The sequence below is a fragment of the Eleginops maclovinus genome, chromosome 4, assembly GCF_036324505.1.
Source record: "Eleginops maclovinus isolate JMC-PN-2008 ecotype Puerto Natales chromosome 4, JC_Emac_rtc_rv5, whole genome shotgun sequence".
In the NCBI taxonomy this organism is placed as follows: Eukaryota; Metazoa; Chordata; class Actinopteri; order Perciformes; family Eleginopidae; genus Eleginops; species Eleginops maclovinus.
This window is the reverse complement of record NC_086352.1, coordinates 8,135,959-8,154,876: the sequence shown is the minus strand read 5'-3', so window position 1 is coordinate 8,154,876 and position 18,918 is coordinate 8,135,959. Positions and strand designations below refer to the sequence as shown.

Here is an 18,918-nt window from a genome sequence, read left to right as displayed (position 1 = left end):
ATCACTTCTAATATTGTTTATTCATGTTTAAACCTCATGTACTAGAGACAGGACCAGAACCAAAAGGCATCAGCAGTAGCCCTGCAGAACCAATCTGAATCTGATCTATTCTCTGCAATAAAGAGTCCTGTTGAGGCTGGAAAGCAGCAGCAGCTGAGCCTCTGCTTCCTGTCGCTGTATCTGCCTGAGTTTACTTGTTTGTTCCTCTAAATTACTCTCAGTGTCATTTGTTTATTAACCAGCAGGGCTTTACAGAGGGAGCACTGTTTCATACCTTCATGAGTGGAGACTAAGAAGAGAACATTTTGGGATGATTAGAACATTTAGAAACTTTTCTCCATTTAAGAAATAAATATATACAAACAGACTCAGACATGGAGACTCGGACATGGACTCGGACACGGATTGGAACCTGGTCCGAGTCAGAGTCTTCCTGTCCGCTTGTCCATGTCCAATGTTTCCATTGCCGAGTCTGTGTCCGTGTCTCCGTGTCCGATTCACAGTCCAAGTCTCCGTGTCCATGTCTCAGTAACCGTGTCCGAGTCTACGGTTCCGGGTCTCCGTGTGAGTCCGTGTCCCGACTCCGTGACTGGTCCGAGTGCGTGTCCGAGTCTCTGTGACAGAGTCTGTGACCGAGTCCATGACCAATTCTCCGTGTCCCAGTCTCCACGTCCGAGTCCTGGCGAGTCTCCGTTACCAAGTCTGTGTCTGAGTCTCCGTGTCCGAGTCCTTCACCGTGTCCGTGACTCGCCCCCCACCTACGAGTCTTTGTCCGGGTCTCCGTGAGCAGGTCCATGTCCGAGTCTCTCTGTCCGAGTCCATGTCCTTCCTAGTCTCCACTCATAGAGGTATGAAACAGTGCTCCCTCTGTAAAGTCCTGCTGGTTAATAAACAAATGACACTGAGAGTAATTTAGAGGAACAAACAAACTAAGGCAGATACAGGGACAGGAAGCAGAGGGTCAGCTGCTGCTGGTTTCCAGCCTCAACAGGACTCTTTATTGGAGGCTTTGCAGAGAATAGATCCGATTCAGATTGGTTCCGCAGGGTTACTGCTGATGCCTTTTGGTTCTGGTCCTGTCTCTATAGTATATGAGGTTTAAACATGAATAAGCAATATTAAAAGGTGGCTTGTTTATTTTAATTGGTACTTTTAAATTGAATATTTTTGCACACAAAAGATAAAAGTGTAAAATTACAGCTGGTGTCTATCTTTCAATCCTTATAGATATATGCTGTTTTGAATTGTCATACATTTAAAACTTTTAAAACTATTTTTCCATTTCTGCTATTTATTTGAATTGTAATTTGTTTCACATGTGTTGTTTTATATTAATGTCTAAAGGTTTCTTATTTCTTACATTTATTGTTCATATTTGACATACTTACTTTGAATTTGTTTTTGTTTTTATCGTAGTATGTATTTTGTTATATTTCTTATGTCTTTTTTTGCATATGTGTAGTAAAAGTGTTTATATATGTGTCAATAAATGTTCTTTAAACAAACATGAAGTCTCTCCTGATTGAAATTGCAAAGGTAAACTGATAGATTTTTTGGCTTTTTCAACAAAATACAATATGACGTGTACCCTTACAGATTACAGCCACATCTGTAAAGCAATTGCTGTACCTCTGATTCAAATGATTCACAATACACTACTCAAATGTTATATCAGTTTTACCTGATTTGGGAATCATTGGTGATACTCTTAAAAACAACACATCTAGTAGTGCTTCCCTTAGGCTTTTTTCCACAGGCGACAGATTTAGACACTTTATCTGCAATGGAAAAAGCTCTATCTTATTTAGCCTATTTCCCCTAAAGCAGAAGAGACTCATTTTAAAATTATTCATAATACCAGTTTCTACATTTTTAAATTCCAGATTTAAATTTGAATTGGACCCATGTTCCTTTTTAATTTATCTGATGAATCTTTGGAAACATTTTTTTTCTCATGCCCTTTTTCACACTTGTTTTGGTCTAATGTGAGAGATTGCTTGTTACTTCAATTTAAGGATATTCCGGCCTTCAAAATATATCAGATTTTGTTTTATATGGATCATTTGGATTCTTAAATTTCTGATTTGGTAAATATAATTATTATTTTGGGTAAATACCATTTACATTGTAGTAAATGGAGAGGAGGCAAGCCCCCTTTCCTTGTTTCACAAATGATTTCAAGTCCTTTTTTTCTGTCCTTTAGAAAAATACAATCTTGTAACCTGTCTATAAAGATGAATAATGATATTTACAAATGGTTAATATTTAAAGTATGCTTAATGCCTCTGTTATGTATGTTGTGCCTTTATGCCGTTTCCTTCCCCCTGGCTGTTATTGTATACTATTTATGTTTGTGTTGTGTTTTGTCTTTATTGTGAATCCATGATTTTTTTCCTTCTCTTTGCACTTATATTTATTACTTGATGATATTTACTATATCTTCGCCGAGCTATAGTATGTTTTAAATATGTTCAATAAAATAACATTTACATTTATTTTTTTTAATCATGTATTTATTTACTTCCGGTTATAGACTTCAAAATAAAAGCATCATCGGCGGACAGAAATTAGAATTATTGCATTGAGAGATTCAAAATCCTAAACATTAAATCACACGTTTATTTGACAATTACTAAATATAAAGTATTTAACTATGATTTACTTCACTGTGGATGTTTTCTTTAATCTGAAATCACAACGGATGCATATACAAACGTCCTGTGTTATTCTGTCTTTACGTAAACATGACGCAGATGCTCGACGTTAGTTACGTACATTACGTAACATAAGCACGCACAGCACAGAACAAGGAACTGCACACCGGTACTTCTAGTAGAGTTTTTATAAAGCGTGATATTAAACTCATATTTAACTCGTTTTGCACCCAGCGTATGTTCAGGTTGGTACCTACAGTTAATACGTGAATTTATTTAGTTTATATTAGACATGTGTTGTTTTATTGGAATTGCTGTATGAGCATGTAGCACACTTCAGCTAGTGTGTAGCATAGTTTCAGGCATATTGATTAACCCCTTATGGAAAGTATTTGTGGCAGGTAACGTGTATGCATTCAGCTTATTACAGTTACTCAAGTAAAAGGTCATTGACATAGCCTGCAGCCTGCAGGTTAGGTAACGTCAACTTAGCAGCTTTTATTTAACATTGTTTCATTGTTTGTAACTGTTTTATTTGGACTTTAACCACGTTGTTTGTTTATGTTGTTTTCTAAACCTATCAGTATACTGTGTTGTTCTTAATTGTGCATGATCCAGTATTTATTAAACACACAGATCCGTCCTCCTGCAATGAACAATGCACGAACAGACACGTTTTTGATAACTGGGGGCTGTGGCTATTTTGGATATCGGTGAGTACATTTTGTTTGACTACAAAAAAAATAAAAAGGTTCACATTCTATAAACTACATCATGGTTTCAGTGTCTATGTGCTGTTATACTGCTTTACCACAACAAGGTGGCGCTATTGCATCAGTTATTCTGCTAAGATTGAATTAATGTTACAGAGCTGTGGTTGGTTTCAAAATGCATGCAATTATATGTAATTTAGATTTGGTGCACTTTTAGTCATTTGAAATAAGGACTTGTTGTGAGTTTTCTGCATGGATATGTTCAAATTACATAATGTGTTTCCCCCTGCAGCCTGGCCTGCTCCCTGCATAAAAAAGGAGCCAAAATCATCCTGTTCGACACAATCTCTCCAAAACAAGAACTGCCAGAGGACATTGTGTTTGTTCAAGGAGATATTCGTGAGTATGCACAAGTAGAGAAAGCCATTGCTGGTGTGGACTGTGTATTCCACCTGGCCTCTTATGGCATGTCTGGCAGGGAGCAGCTGAACCGGCACCTGATCGAGGCGGTTAACGTTCAGGGCACACAGAACGTCCTGCAGGCCTGCATTGAGCATGGAGTGTCCGGCTCGTTTACACCAGCACTTTTAACGTGGTGTTCGGAGGCCAAGTGATAGAGAATGGGGATGAAAGCCTCCCTTATCTACCTCTGCATCTCCACCCCGACCACTACTCCAGAACCAAGTCTCTGGCAGAGATGGCAGTGCTGAAAGCCGACGGCACAGCGCTGAAGGAAGGTGCCGGGGTGCTGAGAAGCTGTGCACTGCGTCCTGCAGGAATCTACGGACCGGGCGAGCAGAGGCACCTGCCCAGGATAGTTGGCTACATAGAGAAGGGGATCTTCAGGTTTGTTTATGGAGATCCTAAAAGTTTGGTGGAGTTTGTGCATGTGGACAACTTGGTTTCTGCACATGAGCTCGCAGCAGAAGCTCTGACCTCAGAGAAGCAGCACCGATCTTCTGGCCAGGCCTACTTTATCTCAGATGGCAGACCCGTCAACAACTTTGAGTTCTTCAGACCTCTAGTTGAGGGTTTGGGGTATCCTTTCCCCAAGCTGCGCGTTCCCATCTCTCTCATCTACTTTGTGGCCTTCCTAACGGAGATGATTCACCTCCTCATCGGCCCTGTCTATAACTTCCAGCCCCTGTTGACACGTACAGAGGTGTATAAGACCGGCGTGACGCATTACTTTAGCATGGCCAAGGCGAAGGAGGAGCTCAGTTATGAGCCCCAGGAGTACGACCTGGATGAGGTGGTGCGATGGTTCAGAAGCAGAGGCCATGGGAAGAAATCTCAAAGCTCCTTCTTCGGTCGATTGATACTGGACTTCCTGCTTTTTTCTGCCTTTGTTGCTGTGGCTTTATCTTTTCTTCCATTTGTTGGCAGTTAATAAACAGCTTAACAAAAAAAGCAGACGTCTTAGGGTCCATGGACACAATTCATTACATAATCAGTCAGTTCTGGAAGGTGCTTCACACTTAAAACCAGCTTTTTATAGAGCCAACAAATGTGAAAATAAGTATATGATCTCTGTACTTTTTAATGTCTTGATTTACCATCCTATGTGACTGTTGTTGGACATGCTACCTCTTCTTACAACCACTGTAAGCTTTCAAAAATAATACAGACGTGTTTTTTATGCTGCTTTTGTGGAGTTCTAATAAATAAAATACAAGGGAATGTTCTGAAAACTATAACTTGATTCGTGGTGTTTTTTAAAATGTGTCATGAGTCATGTTTTAGGATCCTGGATAAAGATGTTTTATCCTGAAATGGCATATCTTTGTATCACATTCTCACAGAAATAATTCAAATACAAAGTTAAACATGACCTCCATTTGTTGTCATGGACAAACATTACTTTCCACATCTTTTTATGTAGTTTCCTTTTGTAAATGACTTGGACACTTTGAAAAAAGTTCAGTTCTACTCAAAGTTGAATACTTTTTAATGCAGAATAATCCTTTACTATATGATGTCTTTTGTGTCTTCAACTCATTTTTGTTGCAAACATCATAATATTCCCTAAGAACCTATACTTTGGACATTTACTTACCTTTTTTAATTCAGATATGTTTTATTCAAACTGTCATTCATATTCCTATTTAAATATATGTATTTATTGGTTTACTCATTTTTATCCATTTAAAAAATAATAATGTAATAGTTGTTATGCCTTTTTTTACATCTCAATGTGTCTTTGTGTTTTTTGCATGCACACTAAACACCAACGCAAGTTCCTTGTATGTGTAAACCTACTTTGCAATAAACCAGATTTAGATTTGATAAACGGACATTATGCTAATCTGGATCTCATGCATTCGAGTTAGGGCGACCTGAGAATCTGTATCTTTATATCATCGCTTTATTTTTATATCTGGATAAACTTGAGTTTTTAAATAGCCTTTCCCTCCAAAGTCCCTGCAGCTTATTCCTGGTGTAAAAGGAGTCGGACCAGGTGAGGCGTGCTTTGTGCGGTATTTTAGTCTGCCTGGGATGAATGCAGACGTCCCCTTCTCTCTAAACTATTCTCTTTTCAGAGCCGGCAGCCCCTTGCTGAGTTGGTCGCAATCATTGTTTCTCTGCAGCATTAACCACATTCCAGAGAGGCGCAGCGCATCCTGTCTTCATCCCCGCATTCCTTTCACGCAAACGAGTCCCCTGTGTAAAACGCTGTTTTATTTAGATTTCCGCACGCTTACTGGGCTCAGACTTACATACGACGGATATTTAAGGCGTATCCGATTATCCTGGCTACTTTGATTTGTGGCAAAGGGACCGTAAGCGAAACTAGAGGAAAAACCAACAAGGGGAAATTCCTCCGCGCAGCGCGCCATTGACTGTAAAGACCTTTCAACTTAACAAAAACTGAAGTTGACAAACGTATCCCTGTCGGCTGAAAACTGTGAGAAAGAGTTTGTTTTTTCGGCGAAGGGGGCAAAGCACAGGAAGACGATGCGGCACACGGTGGAGGGTTTTGGACTGCGTTGGAGGTTTATTTCTTTGTAAATGAGCGACGGCTGTACCGCGGCGTTTTGTTTTGATTTCCATGTGAAATGCAATTAGTGCTCCGCGGTGCTCGCTAGTCTGCGGAGCGGAGCACACTCTCAACTAGTTTCTCACAACATGGAGCACTACCAGGAGGATCTGGGACTCCGAGCCAGCAAACTGATGGAGGATCTTTCCCTGTACGATGCATATAAAGACGGGATGTACAACGTGAGGAGAGACTTGGTGATTAACCCTGATTTAGACTTTTCTGCTCCGGCGGTAGCGGAGCATAAAAGTAAGCCAATGAATGGCAGCTCTGTGTTGCACCAGCAGCATCACACAGTGGAGAATTTCACGACTGGGAATAAAGTGTACACGGCGGCTCCGGTGCGCCCGGTGAACTGCAACCGGACCGTGCCAGTGGATTTCTGTGCCCCGCAAAGAGACGCGGTGTACGCAGAGGAAGGCTGCTGCACCAAATCCGAAGTGGCTCTGCCGTGCTACACCGGGGCTTCAGAGAGGCAGCGGAGGTACTCTCTGGAGGTGCAGGGCCACAGGTACAGCACCGGATCCACCTTCGATGGAGTGCCTCTCAACAAACCGGCTGCGGTGCCTGGCAACAGGTGCAACAGTGTCTGCATCACCAGCAGCCACGACGGGAGATACAACCCCACCAGCCCCAGATCCAGCCTAGCATCGTCCCTGTCCTCTCAGGAGCAGAGCAAGCATGCAAGCCCGAGGTCGAGCATCAGCAGCCCGCGCACTAGTCTGGTGGTGCCCGGGCAGGACAGGTACACAAGCCCCAGGTCGAGTTTAGTGCACTGTGAGGGTGTGCAAAGCCCAAGATCCAGCTATGCAAGCACCGCCAGCGACACCAGCAAGCACTCCAGCCCCCGGGCCAGCCTCAACAGCTGCGACTGCTGCAGCAAACCCAGCAGCAACCGGACCAGTGGCATCAGCATGGGCTACGACCAGAGGCACAACAGCCCCAGGTCAAGCACGGCCAGCCAGTACTCCTTCACCACCAGCCCCAGGTCCAGCTACTCGGACTCACGGTACGGGCCCTCGGTGAACCATGACCTGGAGGGGGCGATTTTACACGCTGCACCCCTGGCCAGCCCTCGGTCGAGCATCTGCAGCCAGGTATTTAACAGCATTTTACATTCTTTCTTGGTTATCTGATTCTATTTTACACAGACTCCATCATTGACTTGGTCAATTGGCAACATTGCATTTTATGTTTCACTATTACCTGCACATTGGTGTATAACTTTATCTTGAACTATTTCATTTCTACTCAGTTTCCTCTTGCAACATTTGTTCTTGTTTTTACATTCTGCCCTGTGGGTTTAAGTTCTCAAGAGAACATACTGTATTTCACTTCTCCTTCACTACGAAATGCTTTTGCAACTTAATCGTGCACATTTAATTGTTACTCTTCCACAATTTGTATTGTTTTAATATATTTATGTTCTATTGTGGAAGGAGCGTGGGACTTAATATTTTCATTTCCATAACTACACCTGCTAATTTGCACATGTCAATAACGCCTTTGAATCTTTGATAGGATGGGAGTGCCAGACCAGGGACCTCTGCAAACTGCGTGGTGAGCCCTCGATCCAGCATCTCCAGCCACAGCTCCAGGAGCTCCCGCAGCTCCAGGGGGTCAATGAGCACCTACCCGGAACTGCAGCTGCCCTCACCCCGGTCCTCCATGCTGGGCAGCAGTCTGCACGAGGACACGTTGCTGCAGGAGTTTGGAGACTCCAACGGGATCCAGAATCGGATGCACCTCCAGGGGCTCTCTGTGGTCCCGGAGCCCCAGCAGCAGTCACCCCAGCAGGCAGGGACAGTGGAGATGATCGCGGGGTCTCCGTCTTCGTTTTGTTACGGGGTGGCATCAAAAACAGCATCCAGCCAGAGGTTTAAGCTGCCTTACCAGGTGACCCCCAGCCGAGAGAGTGGATCCAGCCAGGCGGAGAGGAGGCTGGAGGCGCTCACCCTGGAGCTAGAGAAGGAGTTAGAGATGCACATGAAAAAGGAATATTTTGGTAGGTATTTTAGATTGTTATTCTCAAAACTTGCAAGTGGATATGATTGGGAGATGCAGACATACAGCTGTGTTGTTGGGAAATCCAAATTAAAAGGGATTTCGACATGAATTCTCTTGATACCATCCTTATTGAAACTGTATTTTGTACAAGATGTGGGTCTTCTGATCACCTGAGAGTTGAGAGAAATATAGCATTGGACACATTGAATAAGATGCATCAGCTTATATGTGATTTAGGAACATTGGTGTTGAGAAGCTGTTTGATCGAGACTCAGAGTAACTTTTCTCATGAACCGTGGGCGCCTGATTGATGTTAAATAACTCCTTTACTCCACATTATTCATGTGTTTTCCTCAGCCTCAAAGTCTCTCCTCAGATGCTCTGACTTGTTCTCCTCTCCTTCTCTTGCACACTCAAACCCTATACTGTTGGTTTTGGTCTTGTATAGATAGAGCAGGTTTAAAAATCCCAAACAAGGTCTCAAAACTAAGGTTTTCAGGTGGTAAGAGCATGTTTAATTCCACTGAATGGGAAAAATGCTCCTTGGCAACAATTCACGAGTGTACTAGAAGCGTGAAACATTACCTTTCTGTTTCACAACCAAGTGACTAGTTGGAATACAAATAAACAGAAGAAAGAAAAGGCTTATTTATAGGTTTGTCATCTGGCCATGGTCTGTTTGCAACCTGCTAATGCTACATTAGTTCCCTCTGTGGCAGATAAGAGGGGCATTGCAGGGGCAAATACTCATTTATATCTTGGCAAAGCTGTCCTTTGCACCTAGCTGAAAGGACCTTCTGTTCTGCAGGACACCCTTAGGTGATTCAGAGCAGTGTGGTGCACATTTGTTGTAAATGCAGTTATCCTCTGGAGGATGCAGCACAGATTGTGGTCTGTGATTGGGTTTTTCTTTTGGAGTCAGAACTGACCATTGTGGTGCATTTCACTGTGAGATATATGTAGTTCGCCAGCAGCCTGAAAGGCCTGCGGAGGAAGTCGCTGTCTCACCTTTTGAATTAGCAGACAGACAAATGGCTGCAGCCCGGAGAACAGTGGCTTGTTTTACAGCCAGTGCACTTGCTCAGAGTGAGGCTGAGACAGCTGTTGATTTGTTCCAGAAGAGCAGGTGAGAGAGGGAGGAAGAAACGAGGAAGCAGAAGAAGGGGGGGGAGAGCATGAGAGATAATGGAGGAAGAAAAAAGGAGGGAGATAGAGAAGAATGCAGTCAGACGCTCCTCACTCCCAATAGAGACAGCTCTGTTTCCGTAGCGACAGTGGAGAAATTGACTGCCAGGTTTTTTTTTGTCCCACTCTGCCCGGGACGGCCCTTGTGTGGCCCTGTGTTTGTTGTGGTGCAGACGGAGCTGTGAATCAACAGCTGGCCCGATACAGGCCTGCAATTGAGGGGAGGCCCACCCCTTACTCCCCATCCTCCCCTCCCTCTCCTCCTCGTCTTCTCTCCCCCCCTCCCGCCCTGACTCCCCCCGCGAAGCCCTTCATTAACCAGCCAGTGGGGAGTCGGGCAGCACCAGACACTTGGCACACGATCTTGGCTGGCGGGCCAGACATAGTTGGTGGGGGTCAAGTCTGATCACCTGCCCAGAATTCTAATGGCAGTAGTCATGCACATGCCACACACACACACACACACACACACACACACACACACACACACACACACACACACACACACACACACACACACACACACACACACACACACACACACACACATGCTGCCTGGTGGACAACAGCACCCCACTGTATACACTATGGCTGTATTTAAGAGTGGGCAAAGTGCAGAAAATCAGATATCATGACATTTCTGACCAAATACTTTGATATCGATGTTGCAGGTTGACTGTTGGTGCTTTTATTACATATTTCCACGATAGGTTTTTGGTAAATTCTGATCAGTACAGTGGATTTTATGACTTAGTGGTTAAAGACAAATGATAGAAATGTAAAAATGACATAATGTAGTCTCTAAAACCAGGGAACAACACACTCAAATTGCTATAGTGAAGACCCCTCGACTGCAATAATACCTGAGGCTGTTAATAAAGACTTTAGGAACATATTGAAACCCTTAAGTATCGCAGTACTATGTTTTTTGATACTGTAGCGCTGTACTGCACGTTTAATGAGTGGCTATCATGCATGATGTGTGGCAGACAGTGACTCAGATCGCACAAAAAGTGATGTTATGATGAGGGATTGATGAAGGCTAATGATAATGGTTATTTGATTAGTTGAGGGTCTGATAGATGTCAGAAAATGGTGAAAAATATCATTCAATGTTTCCTTCAGCCCAAAATGACAGACGCTCAAATCTCGTTTTTTCCACAAATTAAATATTCAGTTAAGAAGCTTGAACCAGAGAATTTGTACTTTATTTCCCTAAAATTCAATCAGATTTCAATTGATCATCGAAAAAATGCCTTATTATTTTATAGCTGACAACTAATTGATTACATCTGGAACTATGGGATGCCACATTTTAAGCATTATGGGAAGTTAATTGCACTTTCAGTTCAAGATCTGCGTCCTTTTACAGCCTTTTCCTAAAACACAGTCCTTTGTTCCTCTAAAGATCCACTTTGTCTTTTATCATAATCATTTCTCTGACCACTGAGGTTTCAGAGTTGTTATGTGTGACTCAACATACATGGAACATGTTTTGTTTCTAAGATGTGTAAATCTGCTCCCTGTGCAGTGACTGAACCCTCTCTATAAGACGTGCAGAGGTTGTAAAGTGTTCTGCAGCATTTGGTTCAGCATGCATCGCTCTATAAATGTTACATATCATTTGCTTTACACTTCTCTTGTAACCTGCTTGTATATCTTCAGGGATCGGTTTGATATTTGTTGCTGTAACACGTCAAACTCTCACCGTGTGGTCGTTAAAGTTTCATGAATCAGGCTCTGCAAACCCGCAGCACCTTCTGTGTTTTCGGAATATAGTGCAGATTGTTTTATAAAGCACTTGCTCAAATAATTTCTCATATTAATCACATGCTTTTCCACAATTGCATAAGAAAATCAAAGAGGTTTTCTGTGCAGAAATATAGACTCGTACCTTACTCATCATCTGTCTTTATTTCATAATCAGACTCATGTTTAAAAGCCCTTTTATAAGCATTATGACAGCAGTGTTTGGCTGAAAGGTGCAGGGATGTATGTGCCTGCAGTGAAGCGGTTTTATTTTTACCCTCAGTGAATGCACATCCTGTCCTTGCCACATGGACCTGTTATGAAATGGGCACATGAGGGATTTAGCATCCTGTTTTTAAATGAACAACAACAGCATTTCCCCACTGTCCTGTAACATGATAACCATCAACCATCTTTCATGTGGAACTAAATAACATGGTATTTTTCAGTGATCACTCTATTTAAAGTGCATTTCTGTGGTTTTCTCATGACAAACAACGTCTATATGTTGACAAATTAAACCTCCGTAATCCTAAAAAGACACGGTGAATCATTTAAAGAAACTGCAAATCAAAGGGAATCAAGTAGTGAAGGTAAATCGTTATTTCTTTGTTAATAAATCATGATTTTGTTTTTGTTCACGGTCATTTTAAGTGTTTATTTAACATTCAAAAACTCTCAAATTACTAAAATAAATATGTTATTCTCTGGGATTATAAGGCGGTACAGTTGCAAGAAAATACTCAGAAATTCTTGAAGGTTAAACTCATAAATTAAACAACTATCCTCCGAAATTAGTGTGGTAATTAAGGAGAAATAACTCACAAATGAAAGAGAAAAAAGCATTCTCATGACTTTTTTACCTAAAATGCCGCCACGCACAACTGCTCTCGCTCACATCAACATATTGTGATGTTTGCTTCCTGAGATACAAACTCCACTGATAGTGTTTGTTATTGTGTCAGCCTGTGAGCCAAAACCTCTCTAATAACAAGAGTCAGTGACTTTGTTTCTTGGCATTCAGACAGATGTGTATTGTTAGTCTAAGAGGCGGTAGGATAGCAATACATACAGTGGAATGAAATCAATCCCTAAAAGAGACAGTAGTGACTAACACTCACATGTAACTGTAACCCTGAGTGAGCATTAGTCACAAAAACACTTCACTCCACCCACATGCATTTACCGGAAACATAATCATAATCTCTGTACTATTACTATACATCCAAGAAACCCGGTCATTGTTGTCATTGTAAACAAGCAGAGAAGGAAGTATGCTGTGCTGACACAGGTGACAGAGATGGATCAAATATCTTGTACAAACATAGAGGAAGGAGTCATAAGAGGGACTGCTAGGCTTGGTAAAGCTTAAACAAAAGAAGTAGCGTTTAGAGCCAATCATGTGTAAATAAACCAGATAAAGTGTATGTTTTGGATGTTTACCTGCAGAATATGGTGGTGGATTCCCCATAAGTTTGGAGGAAAAGGCAAGAGGTTGTAGACTCCAGACTCCATTGACAAAAAGAGCAATTTTACTTCGCACTACGTGAACGTTTCTGATACTGCTTCCTCTATCGGTTCATTTATTTGTCTTATTTTGTGAGTTTTGTGCTTTAAAAGGTTAGTGCAGTTGCAACAAAAGTCACACAACAACACAATCCTACCAACAAATCAAATCAAAACAACTCCTCAGTTCTGTGAAGGTAAAAGGACTGTTTTGTTTAATGGAGTTTGGTGGCTTTTGAACAGCTTCCATACCCACACTACAGTCTGTTTCCCTAACTTACACTGACTATGTATAAGTGCGCCATTCAACTGCACTTAAAACAATCCAACCTTTAAGAATCGGGGTTTTAATTATGTGCGATAAAGAAAATGAGTTAATTACAGCAGCAGAGAGTGATCAGCAAAGTAAAGGGCAGATATAATTACACTAAGAGAATGAGAAGAAGTGGAAAAGGCAGCAATTAGACAATGATCAATATCATACAAAGAGGATACAACACATTTGAATGAAAAACAATCTATACTTTGAATAAACATGTTGTTTTTAGTTCTTAAAGGGCATCATTTTACTGTTTAATCATGGTTTAAATGCCAAGGAAGGAGGTGTGCTTATAGTGACAGACATGGGAATTTCAAAATAAAAGCATACCTTGATGAGGATCAACACTTTTATTTTGTGTAATGATATTGGGTTATAAAGACTGCTCCATATAGATGTAAACCCCTCCTGTTCATCATCATATACTTTTATTTTGGAGAAATTGCTAAACCAATTCAGTTTATTTGAAGTTTTCTCGCTCACTTCTGTCGCCTCTTATCTCTAAAGTGCATGAGTGAAGTAAATGCCACTATTTGACTTCCGTTTTATTTATTTGTGCAAATATTTAAGATTTGAAAGGAAATAACCTTTCTCTGTACCCTTGTCCGTTATCTGTCACATGCTGCGCTGTAGCTGTTATAAAGGGGAAGTTGTTGCTTCAGATTGCCAGGAAGTTCCACGATTACGTCACAGCGTCCTTGCTCCGAATCATTCCTGAAATGTGTATTTATCGAAGAGATAAGTGAGTGTAATGATGTCTCAGTGGGAGGGGGTGCAGCTCCCTATTGAGATCTCGTGTCCTGTAGACACCCTGACCCTGGACTCACCCCACCCAGGCTTTGACCCTGCTCTCCCTGAGGAATGTGACCCCGTTGGAGGTCGTCTTCTGCGTGAGGGTTTGGAGATCGTTAGTCTGCTTCTGCTGCTGCGTACAAACAGTTTTAAGCCACTGTTTCTGTGTCCCCCCCCCCCTCTAATTTCTTCCCTAAAGGTCATATTACTCATTGTGTTACCTGTGGCTGGCTGGGCATTTCCTCCCTGGGTTGGTCTGTGGTGATATTGTGCCTCAGGAGGACATTAAACTCTACAATTACACACACATTTAGCATTTTTTATCAGCTTTTTACAATAATTATGGGAGTCAAAACACAAAGGTCTTTGCCAGAGTCGAAAGTGGATATTTAAAGTAACAGGTTTCTGTGTTTTTGTCTGAGTGGTTTGAAGATTGCTCGGGATAGTTGATAAAAGCATCACTCATTGCACAAATAAATGAAAATAGAGCTTCAACTATTAGGCGACTCATTTATCGAAAGACATTTTCATTTGTTAAATATTATATGGTATTTTTTATGCAGAAATATCGTTTTCGGACTTTCAAATGTTTAGATTTTCCTGCTTTTCTCAGTTTTATATCACATTAAAGTGAATATATTTGGGGTATTACAGACAGAACAACATATTTAAAGACGTCCCCTTGGATTATAAAGAAAGTGGGATGAACATTTTTAATTTCTCACATTTCATAGACCAAAAAACGTATTCATTAGTCTTGAAAATAATCGGCAGATTAATCAACAAGGAGAATACTTAATTAGCTGAGACTTTAAGTGTTGGGTGTGTTCAGAATACAAGCTCTTAAGGCTTTATCTCTTAACTTTAACTTTGATTGTTTCTGTTGGAGAAATACTTAACATTCAAATGAGTGTTTTCAGTACCCTTAATGCTCAGCATGCTCCTTAACTTTAGTCAACTACTGAAAATGGTTTACAGTGACACAGCTTGGACTCAAAACCTCAGTATTTCCCTCAAGAATAAATAAATAAGAGTCAAGTTATACAATTTGAGCATGCTTTGAAAATGCCACAGTTCAATAAATATAGGATTTAAGTCTCAGCAGTAATCTAAATACCCCTGAAGTCAATGCAGGTTTCTCGCTCTGGTATTGATCGTATTGTCTAGCAGCAGGCGCAATCAATTCCCTGCTAACGAGGAGAAGAACAGAGTTTGTGTGCACTTTGTTTGTGGCCTGCCCTTCCTCTCATCCACTGCATTTCCAGTCGGAAGTATTTTGACATTTTCCTTCAAAGGGCATGATGAAATACTTGGAAATGACACTGCAGTTTAGGCTAGTTTTATGAAACTGGAATATAAAATAATTTAAAGACATATGACTGCAGAGGCATCAGAGGACAGTGGTGGTGACATTTAAAGCTGGTTAGTTATTTCTATTTCCTGCTATTGACGGTTGCATCATTACAGGAATGCACACATGGTTTGGAAGAGTCACTTTTTTGCCTTCCTGTAAAACTGGCATCATGTCCAGAAACAGTTTTACTCTTTTGAATGGTGCATGCACACGCACACCTGATCTGTTAGTTGCAGATATTAGGATGATCAATAATAATAATGTCAAAATCTCATGAAGACAAATAGTTTTAAATGATTCAGCGGGACACTTTCTGTCCTCACTGTGTAGGATGCTATTTTTCTGCTGTTGCGTATGAACTACTTTTGCTCAGGATTAACAGAGTGTGTTCCTCTGACAGGTATCTGTGTGAAATGTGGGAAAGGAGTGTACGGAGCCAGTCAGGCCTGCCAGGCGATGGGGAACCTGTACCACACAAACTGCTTCACCTGCTGCTCCTGTGGTAAGTGCACCTCTCAATCAGGTGGAATATATGTTGATTAACTTCAATTTATCGGGTATGTGAGCTTAGCCTTAATCTCTGCACCATCCACATTCGTTGGTGTTCAACCTTTTGAAAAACGCATTTGTATTTCGCTCAAAAACAGTTTGCAGTATTTTCACCAGCACTCTGCTCTGATTGGTTAGCTGGCCCGCTCTGTTGTGATTGGTCAACCGCTTACAGCTGTCCCACCCCTTAGCCTATGTGTTGGAGCGCTAGCCAATAGAAGCGTGAGTGTTACATAGTGATGTCATTTATGCAGGAAGTAAACAGAGGAGTCCAATGGAGGCATTTCGGGCAGAAGGGGATGTTCTGCAAAGCCTTGTTTCAGTGTGATCCACGCCATTTTGCTCCCTTTTCTTCTGGTTTTGCCTGCGAAATAGACGCCATTATTATTAATCTCACCTATAAAGCGTGTTTATTAAACAGGGGAAACAGCCGTCAGTGAGCGGAGCACCTCGTATTATTGAAATGCTGAAGAAAATCAGAGCGGTGATTAGAGGCTAATCGGTTGGTCTGAAGCCAAACCAAGTGTTCGTCATTATTGCTCTTAAAGACAAGCTGTGTGATTTAAATCCATCAGTGCGCCGCATTGTAAACACACAGGAGTTTGGATGCTTTTGATCACACATTCCCACTTTCTACATCTCTGCTGGTTTCTGTATTTATTTATTTCTTACATGCTGAAAAATCATCATTAGTATCACCAGCCTGCTGTCAGAGGCGGTGCTATAATCAGGAATAAAAACATCTGCTGCTGCCTTAAAATAGATCCTCTGCAGGCTCATCATGCCACAAAGAAATAAAAGCTGACATTATTTGGTCTTTTAAACTGTAATTAAATCTGCTCTGGAGCTCACAATATAGAGTGTTTGTGTGTGTGTCTCTCTCTGTGTGTGTGATTTGGACGCCCCTGTCACCCGACTCCGACCCTCCTCTCCTGTTTCCCGGGGAAACAAGAGGAAGATGTCGGGAGAGAGCTTTTTAGCCAGGTTTTTCCCATTCATACGTGAACTAAACGTGGATACTGATCCCCCCTCCGGCTCTGGAAGAACTGCCTATAATTTACATGTAACCAAAGACACATACTTTCCGATTTATTGTGTGTGTGAAGAAAGAGGGGCCAGATGCTGAGGGTCCTGTTGCTGCAGGTTGTGGTGTTGGGAAAGGGGCCTCTGATGTGGTTAAGTTTTAATATTCTTGATTATGTTTGAGGGTTTGTTTAAGAGCCATTAGCTGCTCTCAGCAAACACATAAACAACTGCCCGGCCAACAAAAAGGTCACAAGCCTGTGGGGGCAGTGCTATGATCTGGCTGCAGTTGGTCTGGTCTAGGTTCAGCAACGTGCCCAAAGAATGAGGTCAGCTGACTACCTGAGTATACTGAAGGACCAGGTTATTCCATCAATGGATTTCTTCTTCCCTGATGGCACGGGCATGTTCCAAGAGGACAATGCCAGGATCCATCAGGCTCAAATTGTGAAAGAGTGGTTCAGGAGCATGAGACATCATCTTCACACATGGATTGGCCCCCACAGAGTCCAGACCTGAACCTGATTGAGGATCTTTGGGATGTGCTGGAGAAGACTTTGCGCAGTGGTCCGAATCTCCCGTCATCAATACAAGATCTTGGCGAAAAATTAATGCAAGACAGAAATAAATGTTGTGACGTTAAAGGAGCTCGTGGAAACGATGCCACAGCGAATGCGTGCCGTACTCAAAGCTAAAGGCGGTCTAACGAATATTAGAGTGTGTGAACTTTTTGTTGGCCAGGCTGTTAAAAGTAAGTATAATCAGCAAAATGTACTTAAAGTATTCAATTAAATCTACGCTTTAAAAAAAAGTCTACAAATCGCAAAGTTGTTCACAATTTCCCAAAAATATTATACTTAAGAGCCAATAGATTTTCTCTCGATCGGACAATTGATGAGTTCAGTGTTTATTTTATAAGCTAATTGAGTTGAGCTTTATTTCCCTATGGATCGTTAAAAGAAAAAGTACCTCAAAGTTGCTCTTGAGTAAAATTCTTGATTTAAAATCAGAATAAGAACAGTTGCTCTATTTTAGAATAAAATAACTAAAAATATGTTTTTAATTAATGAGAAGTTAAAATCTGCACCTCAAGATAAAAATATGGATATCACAATATATACATTAGTGTCACAACAATGAAATGACGTGCAGTGTCATTCAGTTAAAGGGCCATGTATTGTTCAGGTAAACAGTTGAATTACTGTCCGGGTTTTTATTGGCAATAGCAGAACAGAAAAGTGTGACTTTATTGCTGTTAGACAGAAACCACAGACGGCTCCTGGGAAACATATTGTCACATTTATTGGGGAAATCACGTCCAGGATGAGTCGTTCTGTTGCGCTGCCGATCGCTCCACTGGCCTCTCCAGATTATTTATTGGAAACGTAAACGCAGTGATGCATCGTTTGACCTCATGTGAATGTTTTCCTTTCAGCAGTGCCTCTGAGAAGTCTAGTTTCAAAGTGGCTGCTCTTGTCATAACACAATCCAGTGATTTATCAGGAGCCGTGTTCTTATGTGGCTGTTTTTTGGGGTTTTCCTCAACGAGGGTCCTCTGAAGCTGCGGAGCGAGGCACAGTTTGCTGAGACATTGCTCGCTGGTAGCCTTGGGCTTTGTTTAACCATGCATAATTGAGCCCTCCTCTTGGCTTACTCCCATGGTTGCACCCTTTTTTCATGAAATGGCCAAGAATGCAAACTACCCCCCTCCACTTCAGCCGGCCTTCCCTGGAGGACCTCAATCAGACAGTCAGTGTACCAGACCTGCTTATCAGAGGGCAGGCCTGGCATGGGCCAACAGTAAACTGCACACACACACACACACACACACACACACACACACACACACACACACACACACACACACACACACACACACACACACACACACACACACACACACACACACACACACACACACACACACACACAAACAAACAGCTTTTAGATTCTAGGTCGAATTCAGTGTTGATTATTTAGGAGCCATTAGCTTCAATCAAAAAACAGCTTTTAATGACAATGGAACAAAC

The 18,918-nt window shown here is 41.8% G+C and overlaps 2 protein-coding genes across 2 annotated transcripts in view; both read left to right on the top strand.

Annotated features, from left to right (window-relative positions):
* The first annotated feature begins 2,762 nt into the window (after positions 1–2,762).
* On the top strand, positions 2,763–5,064 carry sdr42e1 (short chain dehydrogenase/reductase family 42E, member 1). The gene is given in 4 exon segments (XM_063882123.1): positions 2,763–2,899; positions 3,291–3,367; positions 3,660–3,928; positions 3,931–5,064. Coding segments are annotated over 3 exon segments (1,158 nt in total). The 5' UTR covers positions 2,763–2,899; positions 3,291–3,305; the 3' UTR covers positions 4,758–5,064.
* A 932-nt stretch (positions 5,065–5,996) lies between these two features.
* wtip (WT1 interacting protein) overlaps positions 5,997–18,918 on the top strand; it is a 28,243-nt gene continuing 15,321 nt past the window's right edge. The window contains exons 1-3 of the mRNA XM_063881947.1: positions 5,997–7,501; positions 7,926–8,409; positions 15,717–15,818. Coding sequence (XP_063738017.1) covers positions 6,494–7,501; positions 7,926–8,409; positions 15,717–15,818 — 1,594 coding nt within the window. The 5' untranslated portion in view covers positions 5,997–6,493. The remainder of the gene's footprint in view (positions 7,502–7,925; positions 8,410–15,716; positions 15,819–18,918) is intronic.